Genomic DNA, 17,195 nt, shown 5'->3' with positions numbered 1-17,195 from the left:
GCCCTGGTTAATACAAAGGCAAAATGACAATGTGACATATGAGTATGTACATGTGGTAGAGGAAGGCACAGCTTTAACAAGACAGACTCTCGCAAAAGACTAGGCTGGTTTCAATTCCCCGTCGCACGGTGTGAAAGTCACCAGGAAAAGGGGTATGGGGGAATAGAAAAATCGCAGGAAAGAAAAAGCAATCGAACCAGCCGAACCGCTAAAACTGACAAATGAAGCATGGTGTGAAAAACTTTCCGAAAATCAAGGGGGAAAAAAGGCCCACCGCGTGCAAATCATAGTTGATATGATTATCCTCATGCGCTGCTTCCGAATCGGTTCGTGAACCAATTGGTGAACCCCCTCCACTGCCACCCTCACCTCGGCTGGACCGTCGGTTGCTAGATTGCCCCCCTCTGGCGTAGGGGACCGGCGCGGTGAAATTCGTGGGGAAAGTCGGGTTTGCAATGAAGATAACGAGGATCGACCGCTGCGCGCAGTGCGTGTAGAACTGTGACGTCGCTGGGATCTCGATTGGTTAGGACTATCCTGGATCACTACCGGATTCTCGCAGGTGCCATCCCCGCCTCTGTGGAATATGCCGTCAGCTGAAGGTTCTCAGTTTGTGCATACCACTCGCATAGACTTACGCTACGTTTGTATTGATGCTTCGCCGGCAATGTGGGCAAGTGTCATGTTGGGTCAGCCATGCATGGATGCAGTTAAAATGAAACCAGTGCGTGCATGGCAACACAGTGACTTCCAAGCCGAGTTCAACGTTATCCATGCAAATTGAGCACACTGCTTTCCCGTCAGATCCCATCATCTCTTCATTAACCTTCTTCTTTGGTAAAGCTTGGACGGCAGCATCTGATGCTGGGGGTGCCGCGGTGCTGGACCCTCCATTAGTCTCAATCAGTTGTGTGATGACTCGGTCGAGCTCCTCTTGCGAATATACTGCATCCCCGTTTCGACCCATGTTGAGAATGGCAGACAATATCGAAAGAGCATGTGGGTTTCCCAGGCCACGAGCTCCACGTGGGCGTTGTGTAGTTTGTACGCCAATGTCAGCACGAATGGCATCCATGATCCTAGATCCTAATTAGTCTGCGAACAACCACTAGAGATAGAGCCATTGCGTACTCATTTATATCCATCGGGTTGCGGTTACTAGGTTGCGCCGCATCTGCATTGCGGGGAAATAGGCCTGGGTGATGGCCTGTGAGGTGGTCGTCCTCGAGCCAGTCGGGAGAGGTAGATGATTGGGGATGGAAGGGGTCCTCTCCGAATCCCCTGTACCCACGAGGGTTTGGCTCCATTAAATTTTGTAAAATTGTGTCGAAGCTTTGCATCATCACCGGAACCATAGGGTTCGGGCCATTGTGGCGTGGACCGGCAGGCATTCCAGTATCAAGTGTTGCGCTGCTGAATGAAAAACGGCCGTCGGGCGATCTATAGGTGCGTAACGAGGAAAATGGAGGAGTCCCAAGAGACCCAGGGCTTTGCCGTTCGTGTGTGTCTCGTTCCCATGGATTGTGGTCTATCCACGGGTTGACGCGCGGAGGCGACGGGGAGTCGGCACGGTGTGTGGGGGAATCTTCTGAAGGCAGTTCTGGGGGAATCTCAACCTTGAGGAAGAGACAGTGTTAGAATCAAATAAAGTAAGAGAGAAAGCATTCACTGTACTATTTCTGTGAAGTCGGATTCACAATGCGGGCACGTCAAATCATCATCTTTCATCCAGACCCCGCCACAGGCATGGCATAACATGCGGTCGCCGTTGTCCATATCGCGACACAGACTGATAATAACCTAGAGAATTCTGAGATGTTGTACAACGCAGATGTTATGATTGAAGCTGATATAATCGATAAGAGATCAGTCACGAGTCATTGCCTTATCTGCGGGAAGTGATCACAGTTGGGTAGATGGCCATGATTTTATTGGATAAAGAAGAACAGAGAGAACAAGGATAACAGGGGGAGGCAGACGGGAGAGATGAGATTGGGGGAAATGAATGTATCACAACGTGGCAGCCAACGTGTGAGAAAACAAAGGAAGAAAGAGTTGGAAGTGATTAGTCGATTTACCTGGAGGCTCTCTGGAGGTCGGCAAGAGGCAATGACGTTGATCAGCAATCGCCTCCATAGCCTCAAAAAGGCAAAGGGAAAAACCACTACACTTAGTTATACCCGAGACTACATATGTATGAAACAAAGAATAATTACTCATGTTTTAGTTTTAGTTTTAGTTTTAGTCTCATATCTATAAAAATAGAAGACTATGCATCAGGCAGCCTTATTTTTCTCTTATTTAACATGCGGTTTCATACCGGGGAATTTGTTGCGACGCAAGGGCAAGGAAGCGACGTATACAGCCCTATATATATCAACTATATATATATTTTATAAAAATATCGGATGAAATAAAGATTAAGACTCAGTCATATGATCAATTCATAAAGAAACTAGTACAAAGTATATAATAAACAGCAATAAATGGTCACTTTTTCCATGCAGGGATACAAATTCCACGCGATCATCTCAGTGGGGGAGTGAACTGAAAAAAAGAGACAGCAATGGATATCACAGGAATGATGCAATTGAACCGGTAACCTCAAACACCCCGATGAAAAGACGGATGGCAATGTCGAGCAGTTTACTTGATCTCGAGGAGCTTAACGTCGAAGACAAGCTTGGAGTTGGCAGGGATGCCGGGGAGGGCCTTCTTGCCGTATGCGAGAGAAGGAGGGATGGAGATACGACGCTCACCACCGACAGCCATGCCGGCGACACCGATGTCCCAACCCTTGATCACCTCGCCCCTTCCGAGCTTGAAGGTGAAAGGCTTGCCCTTCTTGTTGGAGTCGAAGACCTTGCCGTCCTCGAGCTTGCCGATGTAGCGCATAGCGACGGTGTTACCGCTCTTGGCAGCAACACCCTTGCCAAGCTTCTTGTCGTCTAGCTTGACTCCACGGATCTCCTTAACACCCAGAGTGCCAGTGGGCTTGTCGCCGGAGGGGGTAGGGCCCTGCTCGAGGTTCTTGGCGAACTGGACCTTCTTGTCGGTCTTGGCATCCTTCTTGTCCTCTTTCTTGTCCTCCTTCTTAGCGTCCTTCTTGGCCTCCTTAGGCTCAACAGCGGCGGCATCGCCGTTGTTCTTCTTGAGCTTCTTCTGCTGGGCCTTAGTCAAGGCGGGCTCCTCAGCCTTGTTAGACTTGGCCTTGTTGGCCTTAGCCATCAGATCATCGAGGGTGGCTTCCTCCTCAGCGGCGCGCTTGTTCTTGCCCTTCTTGGACTCAACAAGCTTAGGGGCCTCCTCCTCGCTCTCGACCTCAGTGACTCTGGGGTCCTCAAGCTCATCAAGGTCATCGCTCTCATCATCATCCTGCATGGCCATAAGGTCATCCATGTCGAGTTCATCCTCATCGGGAGACAGGTCGTAGTCATCCTCTTCCTCATCATCGTGGTCGTGGTCATGGTCGTGGCCGTGACCATCATCGAGACCAATGACGTAGTTACCGGTCAGGAAGACAGTGTGGTTACCGGTGACCTTGAAGAACACGGGCTCACCTTCGCAGACAGTGATATCCAGAGGCTGTTGGTAGTTCTAAGGGGGATATTAGACATATGTATTCAACGAGTTGTGAAACAAAAAAGGGTGTTGGTCTTACCTGGCTGGGGCTGAGGGTGCAGATAACGTTCTCATCGAGCTCCAGGCCCTCCTCAGATTCGGAGTCCTCATCGTCAAGGGCCGGGCCCTTACCCTTGATGAGCTTGGAGATGGCAGCCTTCAGATCGAAGTCCTCATCATCACCCTCCTCCTCATCATCTTCCTCCATGGCGTCCTCGAGGTCCTTGAGGGCAGCAGCTTCCTTAAGCTTGCGGGCCTTCTCCTTGTCGCTAGGGCCACCATTGGACTCCTCCTCGTCATCAGATTCCTCCTCATCCTCATCACTGTAGTCCTCATCATCCTCATCATCTCCATCGAGGTCAAGACCGGGAGGAGCGCGAACAATCTTCAGAGTGGAGCGGGAAGGCTTGCTAGAGTCCTGGTCATCCTCGTACTCTGGGGCCTCATCGGGATCGATAGCGGCCATGCTGATGCGGAACTAGATTCAATGTTAGCACAAGTCATCAGTTAATTGATGATCACAATAAGACTGACCGAAGCAGCAGCGTTGGGGACTGCTTGAACCATGGCTCCGGGAGGAACCCGGAGCGCGTAGACTGCGACAGGCTGAACAGCAGACATTGTGAATAATCAGAGTAGATCGAGGGGGAAGAAAAATGATCAAGTTCAAAAAAGAATGAACCACGTGGAAACAGATGTGGATGAAGGAAAGAAAAAGAGAAGAAAAGAAAAGATGCTACCAAGCAACAGATGCGGCAAAAAATTGGAGAAAAAAAAAATCGATCAATAATATCAACTAGTCATTCACCGCTTATGTATTGCCACTGGTGACCGTTTTCTGAAAGCTTGGATGCACGTGACGATTTCCGAGCTTCGTGCGAAAGGGTAACGCCTGCTCTCTTTTTGTCTTATACTCTCTTATCGGTCATGATGGTCCCTGCAGCCCAACATGGGCTCCCGTCATGAGATAAACTCTAGTGCAGTGCGCAAACGCATTGAGAATCGTACGTTGACTCCAAATATCAGTCTCTGCTCTTATCTGACTGTGTCTAGATGACTTCAATGATGAAGGAGGAGAGGAGTATGAGGCCTCCAGCTTCGGCGGGTTCGGGGACTACATGCGCCGGAAAAAAATGAAATTGCAGAATCTTGACGCGGAAATTCGAGCATCAGCTGGCGATTGCCCACCAATATTCCGTGGTGTAGTTGCCCATGTCAATGGGTACACCCAACCTTCCTTGCAAGATCTGCACCGTCTGATTGTCAGCCATGGAGGTGGATTCCTTCAATATCTAGATGGAAAGACTGCCGCCACTCATATCATTGCCAGTGCTCTGACACCCAAGAAGCGTGAAGAGTTCCGCCTCTACCGTATTGTGAAACCTGCGTGGGTGACAGACAGTATCAAAGCAGGACGTCTGCTGCCATGGGATGAATTTAGAATAGTAGACGAAGGTCAAGCCCAGAGGGTGCTCAAGTTTGATGATGGCCGGTTTACCAGCCAGACGAATAGCCCTCGCACAGGTTACAAAGACCAATCAAGGGCCAGCTGGTATAGCCCTCAGCTCCGAGATATGAGCAAAACCGAAGAGGGTCTTGGCTCTTCATCAAAGCCTGTGACCCCGTCCACCCGGTCCAAAGCCTCACAGATGGGCACACCAATCATGTCGAGCCAGCCATCCCAGTCGGACTATGGAGACTTCCCTAGCTTTACTATGCAGAAAGAGGAGGAAGTTTATGGCCCTCGGCATCAAGAAGAGACACCAGCCAGTGATATAGCCCAATTCACAATGCCACACCAAGCTCCCAATTCCGATCAAGTGCCCACTTCGCCAGATCCATTGGTTGACCTCGAATCAACCTCGCCTCTCGCCCAAACAAAGCCCGCTTTGACTTCTGAAGAATACAACGCCCAGCTCCTTTCTGACCCAAGGATGCAGAAGTCCTCTGTTGTCAACCCGGAATTCCTGCAGCAGTATTATAGAGAGTCTCGCCTCCATCATCTGTCAACCTGGAAGGCAGATCTGAAAGCCCAACTCCAGGCTGCAACGAAGGAAAATGCACAATCTCGGATATCGAAAAAGAAACCTGTGCTTGGATCAAGACGGTACATTCTACATGTGGATTTCGACTCATTCTTTGCAGCTGTCTCAGTTCTAAATCACCCGGAGCTCCAAGACAAGCCGGTTGCTATCGCCCATGGCACCGGATCAGGCTCCGAGATTGCTAGTTGTAATTATCCTGCACGTGCTCGAGGTGTTAAGAATGGGATGTGGATGAAAGGTGCTTTGCAATTATGCCCCGAACTCAACGTCCTGCCTTATGATTTCCCTGCCTATGAAGATGCGAGTCGCAAGTTCTACACCTCGATACTTGCCATTGATGGTACCGTACAGAGTGTTAGTATCGACGAGGCTTTAATTGACGTCACAAATTTATGTGTGGAAGCTGGCGGCTCAGATGGAAAGGCTATATCGGAAGGATCAATTTACCGCGAGCAAGCCAAAGCGGACGAAATTGCCCAAGGCTTACGCGATTCAATCAAAGAGAAAACCGGATGCGCAGTCTCTGTCGGAATTGGCAACAATATTCTGCTCGCAAAGGTGTCTCTCAGAAAAGCCAAGCCTGCTGGGCAGTTTCAATTAAAGCCAGATGCTGTTCTGGACTTTATTGGAGATCTCACGGTTCGTGATCTTCCTGGAGTGGGCAATAGCATGGCAATTAAACTCGAAGAGCTGAGTGTGAGGTTTGTCAAAGATATCAGAGATCTCCCGAAGGAGAGACTGATATCTGGCCTGGGTCCCAAAACTGGAATTAAACTGTGGGAGTACGCTCGCGGAATTGACCGAACAGAAGTCGGCGATCAAACCATAAGGAAATCTGTTTCTGCCGAGGTCAACTGGGGGATTCGATTTGTCAATCAGGACCAAGCAGATGACTTTGTGCGTTCTCTGTGCGAGGAGCTGAATCGAAGATTGATGGAAAATCTGGTAAAGGGGAAACAGCTCACCCTAAAGATCATGCGTCGATCGATGGACGCTCCACTGGAACCGGTTAAGCATCTCGGCCATGGAAAGTGTGATACATTCAACAAGAGCGTCGCTCTTGGTGTTGCAACCAATGTACCGGAAGTCATTGGGAAAGAAGCCATATCGATGTTGAGAAGTTTCAACTTTTCACCTGGAGACTTGAGAGGTCTGGGTGTACAAATGACTAAACTTGAACCTATAAAGTCTGGCCCTTCAGGCCCTTCAGGCCCCGAGAGCAGCCAGCGGCAACTTAACTTCCAGAAGTCTCCACCTCGCAAGAAAATCACTCCAGATGCAGACCCCGACGAGCTGGAGAGTCCGCAGAAAGATGACTCTGTTCGTATTCAAGCAGATCCGGTACTCAGCGATAGTGCCCACAAGCCACTCAACACCTCGGGGTCCCAGTTTATTATGCCCACTCAAGCAGATCCCAAAGTCCTTGCCGAGTTACCCACGGATATCAGGTCAAGACTTGTTGCACAAGCAAAGCCGCGACAGGATTCTCGCTCTGGGTCTCCTTGTCCTCTCCCACGTGAATCACGACAGCCCATCCAAGCAGACCTTCCCCCGCAGTCCCAACTAGACCCAGACGCATTGGCGGCATTGCCTGAAGATGTCCGCCAAGAAGTATTGGGATATTATAACCACCCAGCCACTAACACTGTGCCGTCGCCGCCGGCAGTACCAGAGCTACGCCCATCAACATCCAGTTTCGTCAAGCCGAGAAGGCCGGTTTCACCCCCTAAAAAGAGGCGTGGCCGCCCACCTAAGTCAGCAACGATTGTCAACAAGCCTAAGCCCAGGCCTCTGAACCAATCCAGCTTTGGGTTCGTTCTTCCACGCCCAGCGGCCGTACCTGCTGGTATTGATGAAGAGGCCTTGTCTAGACAGGCGTCACCAAATATCGAAGAGCCAGCCGAAGCTTCAGCCGAATTTCTTGCTGCTTTACCTGAAGATATCAGACAAGAACTCCTCGAGGAGCAAAACCGCTCTCGCATGCAACAGCGCTCGCGAGCCACTGAACCTGCACAAATACCTCCACCTCGGGCACAGGAAGCTCCTCCTGCACCAATTGTCGTAGAGAAACTTCTACCTCTACCCCCTCTCCCCAAGCGTCCCGTCTTTACATCACGGCGCCTGTCTCAATTACCAGATTTGCGAGATGCCGTTGGCTCATGGCATGAAGTCTTTGCGGCTGGCGGTCCATATGGTGATGACGTTACTTCGTTATGTAAATATCTGTCCAGTGTGACATTGCAAGAGAAGGATGTGGACAAAGCCGTTTCAGTGGTGCGTTGGTTGATGTGGTTGGTGGGTGATCATTCCCAGCAGGGATCTAAAGAACCACAAGGGTCCCAACCCGAGGGAACTATAAGCTGGGAAGAGGCTATAGAGACCATGCAGTACAGTGTCCAGGTGGCCCTGGAACAGAGGGGACTCCCTCCAGTGGACTTTTCGTAAATGATACCCAAATGTTAAACATAACATCGTTGACTGTATATATCCCTAAATGAGTCTACAAAGGTCAATAATCAAGATAGTTATGCATCAATACAATACGATCAATACCTGAGAAAAGTGGCAACAATGAAGATGGAAGAAAATAAACTTCGAGGGGTAAAGATGAGGCAGATCAAGGTGGAGTTGTGGTCCGCCCCCACATCGGTACATCTGTCAATATCTGATCCCCCTATCTTTATCTTCTACTGATCTTCTCACCCCGTATCTTCACGGCTTTTACACTGAACCCATCATGCCCCCTGTCACCAACGGCCAATTCTCATACAATATTGACACATTCTATGTCGCCGCGTCGGGAGGACAGATCCACCGCCGTGCAGCTCCAGCTGAAATAAAAGCCCTTTACGATACCGCGACTACAGACAATAGCACACCAGACCACCCAGGCCATTGGTATGAAGCACAGCTCCTTCACTATGGCCTGCCACCGTCAAAGGTCAAGGCGACTGCCAAGATGCGACTTCTGAAAGCCGTGCAAGCCGGCGCCCTGAGTGTCCCCAAGGAAAGCCTACAAATCGAAAAGAATCTGAAGAAGGAATGGAAGAAACAGGATTCGGAGGAAAAGCCACAGGCTAATACCAAGATCACATCGACGAAGACTGTTACCACCAAGACTGTTACAGTTTCTAAGACTGTTGCGTCCAAAACGACCGAGAGCAAGACTACCACAGCCAAAGCCAAAGCCGCGGCCAAACCTGCTGCGACCAAGGCTGTTGCCAAACCTGCAACTATTAAAACTGCGGCTACCAAAGCTGCTACGCCTAAAGCTGCTCCCCCAAAGAAAGATACCGCACCCAAGTCCGTTGCTTCCAAAGCCACTGCGGCCAAACCTGCTGCTGCTAAGGCTGCTGCTGTTAAAACCGCAACTGCCCCAGCCAAGAGAAAGAGAGCCTCAAATGACGAGGGGACACCCAATCAACCACAGACCGCCAAACGCCGCGTGTATGGCAAACAGACACAATCCAATACGAATGTGCCCACTAGAAACCACCCCGAGCCGAGTGGGTGGTCTGGGCAGCCCGGGTACCAGGATGTGCCTCCCTCGTACGAAGTCGCCTGCGGGATGGTAATTATCTTCTCCCATTGACAAACGTAAATGGCACGTAACTAACTTAATTGAGCAGAAAGGAGAGCGCCTTTATGATGCTTTAGATGACCAGATGGACATTGAGGATGCGAACGAGTCCGAGGCATACTCAGACCCACCATCCCCACCTCGAACCCTGAAACGCACCCTGGGTCTACTTAATGGGACGTACGAAGTTCGTGCCCCCGATATTGAAAACGAGTGGCCACACGCTATGCCATCTGACGGAATTACCTTATCCCTCCGCCTTAACGGGAAAGAGGTTTGGGGGAATACGACTTCGGGATGTTTGAGGGTGTACTGTGGATGCCAGAACGACCTATGAGGCCCTCCTTTGACAAGATTCGGTTTAAGTGGCGTGGGCGGGAGACCAGTGAGGGTCAAATGAGCATCCAAGATAACCAGGAAGGTTGGATTGAGTTTTTGGGCGATGGTGACATTGTTGGGATGATCAGCTGCTATGGAAATGTCCATTTCCGAGGGCAACGGGTGGATAGTTCGGTCCGGACAGCCAGTGATCTGCGTGCCGAATGGGATGGCTACAATGAAGAAGAATATGAACGAGAGAGAAGGGCCCGGTGGGGTGGGTGGTGAAAAGTGAATGCTAGCTAATGCATATCTTGTTTCAATGATTCTCAGGTGATTGGCTCTTCGAGGAATATGAACGAGGGAGCAGGGCCCAGCAAGGTTGCGCGGTAAATGGTGAATACTAGCTAATAGATATCTTGTTCAAATGATTCCCAGACGGTCTACTTGACTCTAGGTCAAAGTAGTCTGCCAAAATCCTCCCTGGGTGGCCGAGTGGGTGAGAGACATGAGGTCATCTGATTGCTAGGTGGAACAATGACCACGGGTGATACCGCATTAGGAAGCCTATGCAATGGTGAAACTGGTCAGGGTTTCGACCTTCGCCAGGAGTAGTTGGGACGGATTACTTTTTTTCTTTTGGCTCTTTTTTTCTATATTAGCCCTTCACTATCAGTCTCCTCCCTCAGCTCGTCTCGGGGTATAACAGTGAAGTAGCTCTACCTAGGACCCGGTTGGATATTCTAATATCATAGAGCAATCCTATTGTTTTAGATAATAATATTTTCTACTCCGTTTTGAGGAGATGGAATAAATTCTCACGAACTTGACTTTTGGGGGTTACAACCAACCCTTTCTGCTAGTGTCTATATTTCACTCTATATATATATATACTGGAAAGCCAATTATAACAACGTCCCCAACCAACGTTCTTATACAGGCTCACACCCGAAAGCCAGACCAGTGGCGATTTTATTGACGGAGGAATTCGACTGTCCAGTTTGAGACAGACGAAATATTCTCCAGAGCATCTACAACCCAGGGTGTTTAGGCCCAGGCACCGACGATGCTCATGCAGAAAGCACCCAAAAATACCAGGATGCAAGCATAAACCCTTCTCTTCCCACGGAGAATGCGCCAGCTCTCGTCACTGAGGAAGTCTTCCGACATCAACTCCACAAGCGAGGCAAAAATCAGAAGTCCCGCTGACATGGCATTCATGACGCCAACAACGAGTAGACCGACCTCCGAGTCGGGGCTGTAAAGTGTATGGGTTGCGAGGCCAATAGCCTGCCCGATTGGGGTTCTGGACCTTTGTCAGCACCATTCAGTCCGGTGTGAGTGGAGAATTAACTTACGTGCATCCGTACGCAAGGGACATGATCCAGGGCTGGATTTGCTTTTCTGACCAGGGAAGTGAGGCAATGCGGGATCCAAGCGCCAGGCCTTCGAATGTTTCTGTCGTTGATTTAGTTAAATGCACTGTTCCAACTGACCTGATGGACACGAAGAACTCACGATGGAATACAATGGCAATCAGCAGAATCACGAATTCATTCCCAACCGATACACTGAGTGACATGCCGATAAATACGCTGTGGAAAAGAATGCCCATCTCAAGAAGGTAGACCTGCATGGTCTCTTTCTTCTGCTTCTGCTCAGGAGTTAAGGCGAAGGTATCGTCATGACGCTCCACGTCTGTCTGTATAGCCCCGTTATCCTTCTCGTGGTGAGTTCGCACATTAGATGCAGATGCAACGCGAACTATATCTTCAGTGCCTTCGCCCATGCGATTGATAGCTCGACTTATGCTCGCAGATCTTCCAATTAGCGGACCCATATCTCGCAAATGGGATCCGCCATCCATCCCAGCGGAGTGCGAGCTCGGTGATCTAGTATGCTCGGGATATCTAGGGACATCAAGGGTTTGAATTGGATCTGTCGCCGCATCCGCAGGGCAGGAAGCTGGCCTTTCGGCTGGGACCTTGTTTCCTCCACGGCAGATTTTCTGGGCTGGACTGAATACCATTTCGATGACCGTCACGAGGAATATACCACCCAAGGCAATGGCGCCCGGCATGGCTGGGTAGTCTTTTGTCCAGAAATTAGAGAGACATGGGTCTCCCAGCGAAGTAAACGCCGTCGGAAGGAGATGCACAAATGCCGTGGCGATGAGGACGCCAGTTCCAAAATGAGTGACGAAAAAAAGGAACGCGGGTGGGATGTGCATCCGCGGGAATCGAGTTGCAAGAATGGGGAATGCACATGCAATGCTTGAAGTGCCTAGGATGATGAAGAGGGCCGCGACATGTAGAGGTAGGTCGTATGCACCACGAGTACCTCCCTGGGCGCAACTTGATCGTTTGACTGGCTCTGTATACTGCTGTACAGCAGGTGCTTCCAGTATGATTGGTTGTTTAGCTGTGAAATACCGCTTCAGACTGTCGAAGGAGATGACTGCTGAGACAAGAAGCACGGAGAGGAGCCACAAGGCCCAAGCCTTGATACTCTGAGATGATAGGAAAATATTGTTACTTGGGTTCAGTCCTTTATGACTGATTCCAACGTTAGTATTTTGGGGAGCGAGGCGTCCTGTTTACTTGTTAGAAGGTTAACACTTGGATATAAGAAGCTTGCTGTTCATACCTGACATTGTCAGGGACGCCTCGCACCCCAAGCCAAGATGATCCCCTGCATCCTTTTCCTCTAGCGCAGGAATGCCCTTCCAATTGGAGCTTCCCTGCAAAGTGCCTGGACCAGACTCATCGTCTTTGTTCTCGCGGGTGTTTGAGATGCCATTGAGGTCTTGGCGGGTGGTTAGGTCTGGAGAAAGGAAGCGCGGGCTCTGATTCCACCCATCGTGCAGCAAGGTGTCGTCAGTCCGAGATGGGCAATTCATGATGTCACAATGTTGGACAGTATAGTACTTCTAACCTATTTGTCTGGATTCAATGTGACAGGTGAAAATTATAATCACCTCGCCCCCCAAATGAGCATACCTAAGGCGAGGGCTTGGCACTGGGTGGGCTCCGGCCCGATATTTCTTGGCGGTGGGCAATCAATCATCGCTGTGATTCGTCCAGACAGCCTATTCGGTCCGGTATTGGCCGAGCCACGCATATCAGAGGCAATGGGAAGGCTGTGATGTGGAACCGAGGTTACTAATAATATGACGTTCTGGGTGTTCTGAACATCTTGATAATATATATATAGGAACTGGGTGCCTTGTTGCCTGAGTGTTGGTTAAATATCAAAATCAGTGTAGTGGTAAACGCGGAAACCTGTGTGGTCTAGTTGGGATGTCGACCACGAGTCACACCTACTTTAGACTGAACTTGAGAATTTCGCACTCTTTGGCTGGGTTTGTCATCTTTTTTTCCCACCCTTTCTCTTTATAGTAAGACCATTATGACCAAAGAATTTATCATAGATATATTCTTAGACAATGTACGTACCCAGGTGGTCCCCAGAGCGCATTACTACTGCACCGGCATGGGGAATAGCACATAGGAGTCAACTGTGGGTTGATGGGTGTCTGCCAATTGATATAGGAACTAGTTGTTACAATACCCCAACAAGTGTATATTGGTAACTATTCGTATTATTTTTCTTCATGATCATTTTGCCCAGGGAGCCTTGGTATGCACATCGGCATCTCCATTTTGTGAAGGCGAAGGCCGAGACTGAGCAGACCAAGGTGCTCTCGTCGGTGCCATGGGGCCTGGAGGCATCCTTGAAGGATCCGGAAGAGCAGAGGGAACTCTGGTCGCACCACTAGGCACTGGGTTTGGGGCCCCCTCTCTTCTCGCCCCAGCCCATGGGGCTGCTGTCGAGGTCATCGGGGGAACAGTCTGTGCGCCTGCTGCGGGCTTAGCCCAGGGAGCCTGAGTGCCAGCTCCGGGCATAGGACGGGTAGCGGCAACAGAAGGGTGGCCAGAATCCGGCGCAACAGGGCGTGCCTGAGGACCAGATGTGGCATGAACCGTGGAAGGGGGCAGAGGCGCATTTGGATCACGGTCCCAGCTGAATAGGGATCCGAAAGGGAAGTGCTGCACCACGGGGAATTTTGAGAGAACTTCAGCGTTGTACATCTTGATCATTCCCTGGTGTGACCGGTCAGCGTGAACATCTCTACTGAGTATCAAGACCGCGAACCTTATTGATCTTGCCCCAGCCAGCTCGAATTCCAGAAATATCGAACAGCATGGGGCTGTGTTCCCAGAATGGGCCTCTCTTCACATCATAAATGAAACCGATAGCGGAGAAATATAGATTAGTTTGGCGTTCCCTTTCAACAACTTTTGCATTGGCGACCCCGCCAGGGTCGGGTGCATTGGGGAGTGAGCCTTCTTCGGGAGTTAGATCAGTATCATTGATTGCAGGCGATAGCTGTGCAGACCCAAAGATGTAAGGGGCGAAGGAATGATCATCAAGTCCCCAGACGCCATGCGAGCCAGCAGGCTCAAGATTGTATGTCTTAATGAGTAGTCTGACAAGTTCCAGGTATCTAGGTAATAACAGTCAGTAAGGGACGAAGCATATCCGGTGTGGTAGATTCTTGGTGGACACACGGATGGATCACCCCGACCACGATAGCTCGTTCCTCCACTCCTGGACCGGCGTTGGGAAATCCATTCAGCTTCCATATTCCACCCAGGAAGGCTAGAAAGCTCAGTTCATGGCCAGTACCATAGTCCAATCGCTGGCCACTTCCCCAGCTGCCCAAGAAATATGATTTCAACTCCGTCTCCGCCGTTGTGTCCTCACCCAACGATCCCCTGTCCAAGATGTCGGCCGGTAGGCATTCCTTTAGCAAGTCGGATGCGCGACTTTCAACGACTTCAGACCATCTTCGAAAGCTTATGTTTCCAAACCTCCGCGGGCCGGTATCTGGTGGAACTTCTTGTATGATATCTTCGAGTTTCGAGAGAAGCCGCTGCAATTGTCGGACCGGAGCGGAGTATTGTATCGCATCGCTGTTGAGAGTCCAAGTTTGTATAGTGTCATCGGCCAACTTCAGTGGAAACATAGATCGGTTGAGTTGTAGTATCCACGTCATGATCTCAGTATAGGCTTTGGAGGTCAGGAAAGTCGATACATCTTGCGACTCGTGGATCTTTTTGTTGGGTTTGATAAAGGCATGCGGTGTAGAGTCCACAGTGGACAAAACACGAATAACCGGGTTAGCCATGTTTGATAAAATCTTGAGGTTGAAGTGAGAGAGAAAGAAGGTTGGAGGGGGAAGCGGGATGTTATTTGCGGCTCCACCAGAGCTCTTCCTTTCACGCGTCTTTGCCTATTTGTTAACTTCCCCACGCGCTCTTGAAGATGTCACCAAAAAAATCCAATAAAAGATCTACCGACTACAGTCTTGGGCTCTTGAATAATATCAATGCGTCCGGGCGCGATACTGCGAACATACAAGACCCCAAAAGGCGCCGCACCACCCATGGCCATGTCTTTGATATTCCTATCTCCCCTTCCCCGACCAAGTCTCGAAAGACCCCTCAAACCGAGCCAAAAATTACGAGCGGGTTGAGGATGAGAAACCGTACAGTGCCTAGATTCGTACGATTGGAGTCACCTCCCATCATTTCCGACAACGAAGAAGACAACGAGCCCAACAATGACGAATCTGGATCAGGCGATAGCGAGTCTGAAACAATCCAAGATGCGACCGGTGGCAATGAAGAAGAAGAATTAATTAATAGCCAGGACGAGCTTCAGCGTCAGGCCGAATATGATCCATTTCCCGAACCAGTCGATCTGTTCCCGGCCGAAGACGAGGATCAAGCTGATGATCAGGTTGGATACAAAGCTACAAATACACAAGATGATGGACCTGGAGACGGATCCGAATATGAAGGCGAGACGGGGACAGATAATCAAGCTGGAGAGGAAGCTAGAGACACACAAGACGATGCATCTGAAGACGAATCAGAATATGAAGACGAAGAAGAGATATATCAAGCTGGAGGGAAAACTAAAGACACACAAGACGATGCATCTGCAGACGAATCCGAGGATGCAGATGAAGCAGAGGTAGATCAAGCTGGCGAGAAAGCTAGAAACCCACAAGACGATGCCTCTGCAGTCGAATCCGAATATGAAGATGAAGAAGAGGCGGATGATCAAGCTAAAGACGCACAAGACGATACATCTGAAGACGAATCTGAATACGAAGACGAAAAAGAGGCATATGATCATTCTTCGGCTGAAGGCCGGAATCAATCAACACCCACCCAGCAGATCGCAAATGCAGACACTCTCGAGGTGCAAATCCCCAAGAGCGTACCAAGAAACCAAAGGGATGACACACATGTAAGTCGCGTGTCAGCAAATGCTCGAGGATCTCAAAATGCCTCGTCGCAGCCCCAGGAAGTACCAGAGACACCAAATATGGAGCCACTCCGCCCGAATCAGGACCATCGAAACACTCGCTCCGATATCTTCACGTGGCTGACGGAGGCCACCAAAGAATCTGGCTTCAAGGACACCTGGGAAGCAATGCGCAAAACAAGGAGAACTCTCAAGACCCACGCTGATCCCTCTGCAAAAGACCATTTCAGGGGTATCATGAAGCTCATTGAGCGGCTACGAGGTCTCTTTGAAACAATGACCAAGGATCCTGCCTCAGCTTCCTCCTTGAGAAACCAGTGCAGCCTCATCGCCAACAGTGTGTTTAAAGAGAACCAGTGGATCATTTACACAGAAGCCCCAGAGGATGAAGAGGATGGTGCACACCTAGTCAATCAGCTCGAAGCCCATATTGTTCCCCGACTGATTGACCTGATCATACACGGATTCAAGATGTACAAGACTATGAATGATCGGGGAGCGCGACAATTTCGCATTATCCTGGATTTGCTGTGGGGGTCCTGTGATAGGATATGTTCTCTCGCCCAGATGCATTATGATGTTAGTGGGGGCGTGATGGCTCGTTCTAAAATAGTGATGCGACACGTGAAGACTCTGAAGGATGCATTAAATGACGGCCGGCTACGTGAGACAAACCATCGCATCCCCCAACGTCCTTTAGCATACAGGCAATTTGAGTTGGAAGAGGTCGACAGCCATATCTCTTGTGGTCGGTGGACCCATGCAGAGAAGATTGCACTCCGTGATGGGTTGCAATCATATGGGGGTAAGACTTTTCATTTATCATACTATTTGCTATTCTGACAGTATCAACAGGGGACGATCGATATATCGATATCAAATGTGACGATACAATCGGCGGTCAACTCTCCGAGCGCATCCTACAACATATCCAGGGCCAAGCCGTCAAACTGGGATTGGATGTTTTATGATTTAATTGAGGGAGAGGCAGGATTAGGTGGAATATTGGTGACATTGCGTAGACTTGATTTTCGAATACCCCTTTGCGAGAATGAAGGTCATAGAGACCAAATCAGATTTGAATCTTTCATAACTTCCTACTACAACCTTGGAATGTCCACTGGTATATATTATATTGTAGGTACCTAGGTATCTGCCCAGGTGGAGTCGGTCCGCGAACCACAGACCACGAACCACCGGAATTGTGTTGAATATCCATGGATGGTCAACTATCAACATACTACTTAGGTACTTACCTAGGTAGGTATACCTCGGTTGAAGCCTGACTAGTT

At 49.8% G+C, this 17,195-nt stretch overlaps 8 protein-coding genes across 8 annotated transcripts; 3 read left to right on the top strand and 5 right to left on the bottom strand.

The window, feature by feature from the left end:
• Positions 1-252: 252 nt before the first annotated feature.
• N7516_003710 (putative RING finger domain protein) lies at positions 253-1,776 on the bottom strand (the record flags this gene model as incomplete). Its single annotated transcript, XM_057216430.1, has 4 exons — positions 253-577; positions 639-1,079; positions 1,132-1,616; positions 1,675-1,776. 4 exons carry the CDS (start codon positions 1,774-1,776, stop codon positions 253-255), a joined length of 1,353 nt encoding a protein of 450 aa, XP_057078313.1.
• An 870-nt stretch (positions 1,777-2,646) lies between these two features.
• On the bottom strand, positions 2,647-4,242 carry N7516_003709 (FKBP-type peptidyl-prolyl cis-trans isomerase; the record flags this gene model as incomplete). The annotated part of the gene is made up of 3 exons (XM_057216429.1): positions 2,647-3,597; positions 3,662-4,099; positions 4,156-4,242. The coding sequence occupies 3 exons, from the start codon at positions 4,240-4,242 to the stop codon at positions 2,647-2,649; spliced, it is 1,476 nt and encodes a 491-aa protein (XP_057078312.1).
• A 328-nt stretch (positions 4,243-4,570) lies between these two features.
• N7516_003708 (putative DNA damage repair protein Mus42) lies at positions 4,571-8,111 on the top strand (the record flags this gene model as incomplete). Its single annotated transcript, XM_057216428.1, has 2 exons — positions 4,571-4,625; positions 4,675-8,111. The coding sequence occupies 2 exons, from the start codon at positions 4,571-4,573 to the stop codon at positions 8,109-8,111; spliced, it is 3,492 nt and encodes a 1,163-aa protein (XP_057078311.1).
• Positions 8,112-8,403: 292 nt separating this feature from the next.
• Positions 8,404-9,583, top strand: N7516_003707 (uncharacterized protein; the record flags this gene model as incomplete). The annotated part of the gene is made up of 2 exons (XM_057216427.1): positions 8,404-9,237; positions 9,296-9,583. The coding sequence occupies 2 exons, from the start codon at positions 8,404-8,406 to the stop codon at positions 9,581-9,583; spliced, it is 1,122 nt and encodes a 373-aa protein (XP_057078310.1).
• Positions 9,584-10,611: 1,028 nt separating this feature from the next.
• On the bottom strand, positions 10,612-12,463 carry zrfD (putative plasma membrane zinc ion transporter; the record flags this gene model as incomplete). Its single annotated transcript, XM_057216426.1, has 4 exons — positions 10,612-10,870; positions 10,923-11,022; positions 11,083-12,156; positions 12,211-12,463. The coding sequence occupies 4 exons, from the start codon at positions 12,461-12,463 to the stop codon at positions 10,612-10,614; spliced, it is 1,686 nt and encodes a 561-aa protein (XP_057078309.1).
• A 74-nt stretch (positions 12,464-12,537) lies between these two features.
• Positions 12,538-12,934, bottom strand: N7516_003705 (uncharacterized protein; the record flags this gene model as incomplete). Its single annotated transcript, XM_057216425.1, has 2 exons — positions 12,538-12,796; positions 12,888-12,934. 2 exons carry the CDS (start codon positions 12,932-12,934, stop codon positions 12,538-12,540), a joined length of 306 nt encoding a protein of 101 aa, XP_057078308.1.
• Positions 12,935-13,181: 247 nt separating this feature from the next.
• Positions 13,182-14,755, bottom strand: N7516_003704 (serine/threonine-protein phosphatase 2A activator; the record flags this gene model as incomplete). The annotated part of the gene is made up of 3 exons (XM_057216424.1): positions 13,182-13,667; positions 13,720-14,071; positions 14,136-14,755. The coding sequence occupies 3 exons, from the start codon at positions 14,753-14,755 to the stop codon at positions 13,182-13,184; spliced, it is 1,458 nt and encodes a 485-aa protein (XP_057078307.1).
• Positions 14,756-14,892: 137 nt separating this feature from the next.
• N7516_003703 (uncharacterized protein) lies at positions 14,893-16,874 on the top strand (the record flags this gene model as incomplete). Its single annotated transcript, XM_057216423.1, has 2 exons — positions 14,893-16,708; positions 16,750-16,874. 2 exons carry the CDS (start codon positions 14,893-14,895, stop codon positions 16,872-16,874), a joined length of 1,941 nt encoding a protein of 646 aa, XP_057078306.1.
• Between the last annotated feature and the right edge of the window lie 321 nt (positions 16,875-17,195).

The sequence above is a fragment of the Penicillium verrucosum genome (genome assembly GCF_028828655.1).
Source record: "Penicillium verrucosum strain IBT 35672 chromosome Unknown utg000001l_segment0_segment0, whole genome shotgun sequence".
Lineage (NCBI taxonomy): Eukaryota > Fungi > Ascomycota > Eurotiomycetes > Eurotiales > Aspergillaceae > Penicillium > Penicillium verrucosum.
The sequence above is the reverse complement of the archived record's forward strand: the minus strand, read 5'-3'. Positions and strand labels throughout refer to the sequence as shown.